The sequence below is a fragment of the Trachypithecus francoisi genome, unplaced genomic scaffold (assembly GCF_009764315.1).
Source record: "Trachypithecus francoisi isolate TF-2019V2 unplaced genomic scaffold, Tfra_2.0 Lachesis_group0, whole genome shotgun sequence".
Taxonomy (NCBI): domain Eukaryota; kingdom Metazoa; phylum Chordata; class Mammalia; order Primates; family Cercopithecidae; genus Trachypithecus; species Trachypithecus francoisi.
Window position 1 is genome coordinate 41,291,779 of NW_022681453.1, and position 10,455 is coordinate 41,302,233.

Sequence of the window (10,455 nt, forward strand, 5' to 3'; positions counted from 1 at the left end):
GCGATTCTCCTGCCAGCCTCCCAAATAGCTGGGATTATAGGCATGTGCCACCATGCTCAGCTAATTTTTGTATTTTTAAGTAGAGACAGGGTTTCACCATGTTGGCTAGACTGGTCTCAAACTCCTGACCCTCCTGCCTCACCCTCCCAAATTGCTGGGATTACAGGCATGAGCCACCACGCGCAGCCACAGTGGTTTATTTCTGATGGGAAATAGAGGGATGTAAACAAAAAGGGATTAGACAGGCATGAACTATATTGGTTAATATTTAATGTTTTTAACCTAAGTAACAAATATCCAGGTATTTGATACATTAGTTAAGACATCCAAAAAGATAGAAAGTATAGCAGCTTTAAAAAAAAAAAAAATCTAAATTATTTATTAAGTGAACATTTTCAAGATACAAGAATTTCTGACCTAAAAGGGACTCATTCTAGGTTCACATTATGGCATTCCTGCAACATCTCAGCAACGTGTCAGAAATCCTTCAAAAGGACTTTCCGTAAACAGCAGCAACAATTAAGTAACAAATCCCTGGCCTCAAGAAGCACTTCTAATCTAAATGTAAAATCTGTACTTAGCCGTGTGATATTTATTATCATTCATGTACAGCATTAGATTGGCAAGCCCCAAACAGCCTGACCACAAACTATCTCTTGGCCGAACAATTGAGGTCCATTCACTGTAGTTCCTGCTACAGACAAAACTGATAATTCTAATTACCTCTGAGATCACCAGCCATTGTGATCAAGCAGAGAATATGGGCAGACCACAACTCAGCAAAAAAACACCTAAGTTTTTAGAAGGAAGGCTATTTTATCAGCATTATTTCCTCCTAAGTAAATCTCAATTTTGTTCCCTTTAAGGAATTTTGAGAGCATTGTATATTTTTCAAGGGCAGGAGTCTTTACAGCATTCTACACTTTCCAAAGACTTTTCACATGCATTCTCTTTTTAAATTTTCAAGACAGCCTTATAAAGTAGGTGGGCAAATTTATCTCCACTTTCCAAAAGAGGAGACAAAACTTACTTGTGGTCAAATAACTGGCCTGGTATCCCAAATCTAAACATAGGCAGGAGCAGGACCGGAACCTGGGTCTTTTCCCTCTCCTTGGTAAATTCAAATATGTCTTAAGATAATAAACCACATTCTAAACAGGTTTTGTTTTGTTTTGTTTTTTGAGACACAGTCTCGCTCTGTCGCCAAGGCTGGAATGCAGTGGCGCGATCTCAGCTCACTGCAACCTCCGCCTCCTGGGTTCAAGGGATTTTCCTGCCTCAGCCTCCCAAGTAGCAGGTCTACAGGCAGGTGCCACCATGCCTGGCTAATTTTTTGTATTTTTAGTAGAGACGGGGTTTCACCATGTTAGCCAGGATGGTCTCGATCTCCTGACCTCATGATCCACCCGCCTTAGCCTCCCAAACTGCTGGGATTACACACACACCACCACATCCGGCTAATCTGGCCAACATGGCAAAACTCCGTCTCTACTAAAAATAGAAAAATTAGCCAGGCGTGGTGATGGGCACCTGTAATCCCAGCTACTTGGGAGGCTGAGGCAGGAGAATCGCTTGGACCCCAGGAGGCAGAGGTCGCAGTGAGCCAAGATCATGCCACTGTACTCCAGCAAAGTGAGACTCTGTCTTAAAAAAAAAAAAAAGAATAAATAAACAATGGGCTGGGCACAGTGGCTCATGCCTGTAATCCCAGAACTTTGGGAGGCTAAGGCAGGCAAATCCCTCAAGTTTGAGACCATCCTGGCCAACATGGTAAAACTCCATCTCCACTAAAAATACAAAAAACTAGCTGGGCGTGGTGGTGGGCACCTATAATCCCAGGTACTCAGGAGGCTGAGGCAGGAGAATTACTTGAACCTGAGAGGCAGAGGTTGCCATCAGCCGAGATCACGCCACTGCACTGCACTCCAGCCTTGGCGACAGGGTAAGACTCCGTCTCAAAAAAAAAAGAATAAATAGACAATGGTGCCTACTACACACCAAGAATTAGACAATTTGATCAAAACACACAATCTCACTCTCACCAGGAACATTCTATTTCATTTATATACAGAAAAGAAGAGACATCATGCCGTAAGTACATGATCCCATTTTTCAGAAGTATAAAACATAAAACTTTGCAGGAAGTATGAGAGAAGAGTTCTGTTTCGCACTTTGGAAACTTCATGTCTAGAATACTGAATAAAGAGGAGAAAAAAGAAAGCCACGGGGCGTCTGTAAGAGCAGTACAGTTAGGCAGAACAGCCAATGATATGGAAGGGAATGAACATCCATGTACTTTAGCTGTGCTAAGTGCTTAAATACAATCACCTCCTGTAATATTATTTTTAAAAACTACCGAGTATAAGCATAACTGAAATTAAAATATCCAAATGGAAAAATCCTATAGATCAAGATCTTTCAGAAAGACAACATACCTGTAACCGCTGAAACACTCCTGATCTTAAGTTTCCAAATCCATAGTGGCACTGCGGATTCAAAGCACTTTCTGATACCTCTTCATAGGGTGTCTGCTCAATTTCCCAATCAAATTCTTCGTCGTCAACTACTTCCTCAGGAATCTCAGAAGCATCTGAATGTGTTAAATTTTAACTTTTTTAAGTATTGGACTTAAGCACAACTAGGGGAAGAAAAAGTATAGGAAAAAATGTCCACACAGATGTACCAAAAGACATGTACAAGAATATTCATAGCTCCTCTATTCATGATAGCAAAAAAAAAAAGAACCAAAAATGTGGTATATTCATACAATGGAATATTACATAGCAATGAAAGTAAATGAATCTCAGCTACAGTATAAATAAATCTCACAAAAATGTTAAGTGAAAGCAGCCAGACAAAAACAACACACACTGTATGACCTATATATGCAATGCAATAACAGGCAAAACAGAAAATAGTGGTTACCCTGGAGAGAGCACAAAGTAGTGGAAGAATACAGGATGGGGTTCCAGGGTGTTGGAAATGCTCTATTACTTGACAGAGGTGGTGTTCACTTTACATCGGTGGTCCCCAAACTTTTTGGCACCAGAGACTGGATTTGTGGAAGACAACTTTTCCACAGATCAAAGGGGTAAAGAGATAGTTTTGGGAGATGAAACTGTTCCACCTCAGATCATCAGGCTTTAGATTCTCATAGGCAGAATGCAACCTACACCGTTCGCAGGAACAGTTCACAGTAACTTCATGCTCCTATGAGAATCTAATCTGATCTGACAGGAGCCAGAGCTCAGGCAGTAATACTTCTGGCCCTCCGCTCACCTCCTGTTGTGCATCAGTACTGGTCTGCAACCTGAGGGTTGGGGACCCCTGTTTTACGTAACTCACTGAACTGTATACTTCTGATGTTAGCTCAAGATGCTAATATTTTGCCAACCACAAAATGCTGCTTCAATTGATCCAAAAATGTGAGAGATCTGGTTCAACAGGATTTTTAATGTCTTAATTATATCACCAAAGAAGCTATTTTCATATGGTTTCACATGAGCACCTTATACCTGAAGTATTTTCTTCAATTTCCTATTCACTATATCCCATTTCCCCTACAAATACACAGCATTCCAAATATTTCTATTTATCTTAATTTCCTCCCAACTGCAATAAACATACCTATTTCTTCCACAAGTGGTTTTGCTGTCCTGGATTTTCTTGGTGCCAGAAGAGCAGTTAACATGTTCAGCCCCTCAAAATGCTGGCCAGGGGTTTCTTTCGGCAGGCGAATGGTAAAAATTCCTTAAAGATAAATTTGTTTTATGCTTAGATTAAAATATTCAAAAAGCTGGACACAATAGCTCACACCAGTAATCCCAATACTCTGGCAGGCTGAGGCAGGAGGATCATTTTAGCCCAGGAGTTCAAGAACAGCCTGGGCAACATAGCAAGACCCCATCTCTACAGAAAATAAAAAAAATTTTTAATTAAAAGAAAAAAATAAATAAAATAATCAAAGACTTCATAAATATATCTAAGAAATACATGCCTTGGTAAAACATAATTCTATTTTACAGAGCTCTAAAACTATGTCCTCATAGATTAGGTGAATACAAGTCAAGATAGAAAAAGGTTCTTAACAAGGGTTTTTCAGAAGCTGTCATTTCTATAAAAAATGATTAATCTGGCTGGGTGCAGTGGCTCATGCCTGTAATCCCAGCACTTTGGGAGCCCGAGGTGGGCGGATCACGAGGTCAAGAGATCGAGACCATCCTGGCCAACATGGTGAAACCCCATCTCTACTAAAAAATACAAAAATTAGCTGGGCGTGGTGGCACACGCACCTGTAGTCCCAGCTACTCGAGAGGCGGAGGCAGGAGAATCGCTTGAACCCAGGAGCAAGAGGAGGAAGAAGTATTACTGCCTGAGCTCTGGCTCCTGTCAGATCAGATTAGATTCTCATAGAAGCATGAACTTACTGTGAACTGTTCCTGCAAACGGTGTAGGTTGCGTTCTGCCTATGAGAATCCAAAGCCTGATGATCTGAGGTGGAACAGTTTCATCTCCCAAAACTATATAAGATATATATATATATATATATATATATATAAGATATATATATCTTAATCTGTTAAAGCTATAGAATACTGTAATCTTATACAGGATGACCTTCACCTACTGATAATATTAAAAATCCAAGCTAAAACTTCTAAAAATCAATGGCCTAAGAAGGTAATGGCTTAGAATTAACCAGGAGTTACTAATTAGACTTTTGAAAAGGAGGAAAAAATCCGAATACCTAATCCAATGGAGAATGGCAGCAGTTTTAAAAATACACAGAATCTTAGATACAACAACTACGGCTTAATAAGGTTTTCTGGCATGTCAGGAGATCTATCCCTAAAGTCTGTGGCAGACTCAAATTCTATGTACTTCTTTTCTTTCCTTGACTGAGTTTATCAATCTTATTTAGGCTTCCCTGGGAACTCACTACATTATTTAGCACTCTTATGTTTTAAAACATTTTGCCTTTTTCAGTGTACTGAATTTCAACATATCAAATACAACTCAGCCCAAATATCTCCGTATATACAATCTTCCTTAACTCCTGTGTACTTTTAAATTTTAATAATTTTGTTTCAATATGCAACTTACCTATAACCAAAAGCCAGTTTACTATCTAGGAAGGCAGTTTCACTATACTTCATTACGCATTAATTACACTGCATTATGGGTTAGATCTCTGTCATTTAACCCACCTTAGCCCAGTTCAGTAAGGTCAATAAATATTCATTGAATGAAGTACACAAGAGTACACAAGGTGTTCTAAATCCGATGACAAAGGAAGCCAGTGGCTTCCATAAAGGAAAAATAAATGGGTTCATGGCTAGCTGAAATGAAGGGCTCATCAATCATGAGGAGAAAATTCAATTAGCCTTTAAATGCCACCCATGCATAGTTTCTCTCTCACCTACCTGTTATTAAAATTCAAGTGTGAAAATTATACAAGAAAGATTCCATTCATAAGCTCATAAGTCATCTACATTTTTTATGATCAATCATTTCACATGTTCTAACTTCTACTTTTAAACGTCTACTAAATGTAGGGAAAGTACTCTAGGAAATAGAACCAGAGTATTTAACTTTACTTTGAAGAATATTGTGAAATACTTTAAAAGACTTGCAGGGGACAAAAACATCAATAACAGGCACTAGACACTAAGAAGCAAGAAAGAGTGATCAGAACAGATTGTACCTGAAAGATATCGAAAGGTCCCCATGGTATCTTGAAAGATAATTATGTAAATAATGTGAAAAATCCCAAGAAATAAACTAACAAAAATTCCAAAGATGATACCTTTATCTGCATCGTAGGACCCTTGCTCGCTTCCATTTTCTACTATTCTTCCAGGAAGGGTTAATCTGCAGATTTAACACAGGTCTCATGAAGTCCTTAAATTATAACATAAGTGGCCATCAATACTTGTAAACATTTAACCATCAAAATAATCATTTTTTTAAAAAGTTCCTCAATACTTCTTTCACATTTTAATAAACTAAATAAATTAAATTCGAAATAAGTTAGATTCTTTCCCCAACTAAGAAAGCAGAAATCAGAGATGACTCATCTTTCTATTTGAATACCCTTAGTCACCAACAAAGTAGATACTAAAAAAGAAAAGCCATAATAAATAGTAGTTATCACTACTGTTAAAATATAAGTTGAGTATCCCTAACCTGAAAATCTGAAATGCTCGAAAATCTGAAACCTTTTGAGCACCAACATGACACCACAAAGTGGAAAACTCCACACTTGACCTCATGTGATGAGTCACAGTCAAAAAGCAGTCAAAATTTGGTTGCATACACAAAATTAATAAAGGCATTATATAAACCTACCTTCTGGCTATGTGTATAAGGTGTATATAAAACAAATAAATTTCGAGTTTAAACTTGAGTTCTATCCCCAAGATATCTCATTATGTATGCACAAATATTCCAAAACTCTAGAAAATCTGAAATTTCAGATAAGAGACACTCAATCTGCACAGATAAGGGATACCCAATGGGAAACAATAAAGAAACATAAAACCAATTGCTTTTATCAAGCAAATTACTACTTTAAAAAAAAAAGCAGAAAGCAAAAGTGTCAAATCTCATCATTATTATGTGGGGATTTACCCATCTTTAGTACTAAAAGAAAGGAAGTGATTGGCTGGGTGCAGTGGCTCACGCCTGTAATCCTAGCACTTTGGGAGGCCGAGGCAGGTGGATCACCTTAGGTCAGGAGTTCAAGACCAGTCTGGCCAACATGGAGAAACCCCATCTCTACTAAGAATACAAAAATTAGCCGGGCATGGTGATGCATGCCTGTAGCCCCAGCTATTCAGGAGGCTGAGGCAGAAGAGTCACTTGAACCCAGGAGGCGGAGGTTGCAGTGAGCCAAGATCACGCCACTGCACTCCAGTCTGGGCGAGAGTAAGATTCTGTGTCAAAAAAAAAAAAAAGAAAGAAAAAAGAAATGAAGTGATTTCCCAGCTTCCAGTTTTACCCTAGTTCAATCAGTCTTCCACTGAGGCCCCAAAAGAATTTTTCTAAAACAGGAATCTAATTGTCACTTTTCTATTTTAAAAAGCGTCTATGGCTGCCTGATATTGCCTAGATAATTTAAACTCATCAGAAGGGCATCTCAGGCCCACTCCATATCATTCCAGACTTGAAATTTGAGCTTCCTTTCCTCCCATGGCCCTCCCCCTTGTTTCCCACTAAATATGATTGAAAACAAAAACATCTGACAGTCCCAAACGACCCAGAGCCTTTAATCCCAAGGTTTCCTCAAGCTTCAATACATTTTCAGAATGAAAATCCCTCTAAGCCAGAATAAGGAGTCAGTTTATGGATGAGTTTGTTATAATGGTTACAAACACTAACTTTAGTGTCAGAATCTGAATTAACTCCCAGATCTGCCATTTACCAGATGTGTAACAACCTTGTTTGTACAAGTTAATCATTCTTCAAGAATCATAAATCTCTCTTCTGTAAAGGGGGGAAATAACAGTAACTATCCAAGAGTTACTATGAGCATGAAATGAAAATGCAAAGAGCTCAGTGGCTGGCACAATAGGTGAGCATTTAGAAAAATGTGAGCTATTATTACCAGCTCCCTTCCCCTAAACTCTAAAAGCCTAGAGTTCAATTCTTACTGCATAGGAAATCATATTTGCTTACAGGGTGCCTCCCCAGCTACACTCTCCATTCTTCAAGGAGAGGGACCAGGTTTTATTCGTCCTTGGTATGCCACAGCAAACTGTATTTTTTTTTTTTTTTTTAAGACCTAGTCTTGCTCTGTTACTCAGGCCGAGTGCGATAGCGCAATCTTGACTCACTGCAATCTTCACCTTCCAGGTTCAAATGATTCTCTCACCTCAGTTTCCCAAGTAGCTAGGACTACAAGTGCGTGCCACCAAGCCCAGCTAACTTTTTTGTATTTTTAGTAGAGATGGAGTTTCACCATGTTGGTCAGGCTGGTCTCAAACTCCTGATCTCAAGTGATCTGCCCACCTTGGCCTCCCAAAGTGCTGAGATTACAGGCGTGAGCCACCACATCTGGGGGCAAACTGTATTTTCAAAGAATGCCCATCTCACAGCACTCTTCCCAACCATGAAGGTCTATGTCCCCTCCCCTTAAAATTCAGCAGGCTCTGGAACTGTTTTGATGAATACAATAAGGCAGAAGTGACACCGGAATTAGACCTTCAACATATGAATTTGGGGGCAAGAGTTGGGGGGGTTCCCACAAATAATCCATCCACAGCAACGGGTAAATAATAAAACCTCATTGTAACACTGTCCTAATAACAAATGAGATAATCCGTATAAAGCACCAACCTGGAATAAAAATTCAATAAATATTTGCTACCACCATAATCTTCCTATTCTTCACATCCTGGCTTAAATATCGCCTCCCCAGAGAGGCTGTTTCTGACTACTTTGTAAAATATGGGCCCCTTTTCATTCTATATCATGCACTTCTTTCTCCTCATAGCACTTGCCACAATTAGGTAGACGGCTAGTTTATTGTTTTCCTCTCCCCAGTGTAAAGTACATGAGGGCAGAACTTTGTCTTGTTCAGCGCAATAATCCCAACACTGAAACTCAATAAACAAACTAAAGAAATAAGTGAATTAAGAAACTGGAAACTGCAATATATTCAAACAGGTACGTTACACGGTCTAAGGGAAATCCGAGCAAAACTGGTTCAGGAACAGTGAAAAAACCACCTTGACTGGTGGAGAAGGTTTGTATCACAAAAGTACTTGGGTGGGAAAAGTAGGCTGCAGCTACACTTGAGAAAGATCAGGAAGATGGATAAAGAGAAGGACAAAAGATTGGCAATGCTTTATGATGAATATGTAGCAGCGGGTTCTGTGGAATGGGGTTAATAGCAGTGCTTATCCCTAAGCAACACTGTCAAAGTTAAATGAGATACAGCATCATAAAGCACTTAACAGAACTGCTTGTCCACCACACTGCGGGTGATCAGTGTTAGCTGCTACTAAGGTTACGATTCTGCAAGGAGAATAATTTAAACAAATCAAGTACTGACGGCCCCTCACGAAGACTTGGGGGAAACAACCACACATCGGGACAAAACCAAACAGAGGAGCAGCAGACAGCAGGGAAGCAGGAGAACTAGGCTAATATGGTGTCAAGAGGTCCAAAAAAGGTAAGAATTTCAGGAAGTAGGGAGGGGACAGACAAGAGATGGATCAACAGAAGGCTGCCTGGGCAAAGTTAAAAGGACAGACGGGTTGGGAAGTCACGGGAGTGTCAGCGCGCGCCGTTCGTAGGGAGGGAGAGACTGGGAGAGCGAACGCGGAGTGAAAGGAAAGAACACAAGTCAGAATGGAACGAGAACTAGAGCGACAGAGCGGGAACGGGCAAGTGACACGGTCCAAACGCCACTTTTTCAAGTGATTCCGCAATCCTTTGATGTGGGATTTAAGAAAGCTTAAGAAGGAAAAGGGCTTCTGCAGCATCTAAAACGCACCCCTGGAAGAGGGCATTTCCCTGGCACCAAGAGAAGCTGAGGAAACGTCGGGAAATGGCATTCGCGCAATCGAGAACTGCTCCCTCGACCTTGCATTCTCCCTCTAAAGGAGCTCTCTAACGAATGCGCCTTTCCTGCGGCCAGGCACCCAGAACTCGCCTGAGAAAGTAGGGCTTGGCGTAGAACTTGAAGTCGGACCCCTCGAAGTAGACATCGAACTCGGAGACCCGGGCGTAGGGCACGCGGATGGCGATGGTCAGGAAGTCCGGATCCTGGCTGAGGTCGAACGCCGGGGTCAGCATCGCCGCACTGGACGCAACGGCCGGCGCCGCTCGCTCTCACTGCCGCCGCGTTCCCGCCACGCAAACTCTACAAGTCCACACGCGAAGGAACCCGGGGTGTGAGCCACAGAGCTTCCGGCTCGAGGCGGAAGTGTTCGCGCGTGGGGCAGGAAGTCCCGCCCCACGCCGATCTCCACGGAGACGGGACGCCGTTCGAGAAGAGGTGGAACTTTCGAAACCGCCGGGAGGAGAAAGGGCGTGGCAAGTGGTGCCTGGGCGCAGGCGTTGAACCGACCGGATGACTAGCAACCAAGCCGTTTGCGAGGTTTTTAGAGACGATTTTAACAACATTGGCTTGTCAGGTAGACAGACGTGCGTTTGAATCCCTTCCTGGCCACAACTTCCCAGCTGTAAGACCTTGGGAAAGTTACAAAACTTTTCTATATCTTCTGTGAAACGAGGATGATACGAGAACCTGGCCCCATAGAGATGTTGTGAGGGTAGCATGAAGTTGTGCATGTAAAACTCTAATAACGAACTTGGCAAGTTGTCAACGTTTGATGTGCTGAAGTAGTCACCGCAGTAGCCACAGCAGCACCGTTACAGTGGTTTCCCTTGGTCCTCACCTGCCTTATTAACAATTCCTCTTACACTTTCCCTTTCCTCCCTCTCTCT

At 41.3% G+C, this 10,455-nt stretch overlaps 1 protein-coding gene across 5 annotated transcripts in view; it reads right to left on the reverse strand.

Annotated features, from left to right (window-relative positions):
- SHQ1 (SHQ1, H/ACA ribonucleoprotein assembly factor) overlaps positions 1 to 9,936 on the reverse strand; it is a 377,353-nt gene extending 367,417 nt beyond the window's left edge. For all 5 annotated transcript variants that reach the window (XR_004436966.1, XR_004436967.1, XR_004436968.1 and 2 more), the window contains exons 1-4: positions 9,659 to 9,936; positions 5,807 to 5,871; positions 3,628 to 3,750; positions 2,436 to 2,590 (exon numbers count right to left, since the gene is read on the reverse strand). Coding sequence is in view for 2 of the 5 variants with exons in the window: in XM_033210462.1 (XP_033066353.1) it covers positions 2,436 to 2,590; positions 3,628 to 3,750; positions 5,807 to 5,871; positions 9,659 to 9,801 (486 nt within the window). In the remaining 3 variants the exon portion in view is untranslated. The remainder of the gene's footprint in view (positions 1 to 2,435; positions 2,591 to 3,627; positions 3,751 to 5,806; positions 5,872 to 9,658) is intronic.
- Between the last annotated feature and the right edge of the window lie 519 nt (positions 9,937 to 10,455).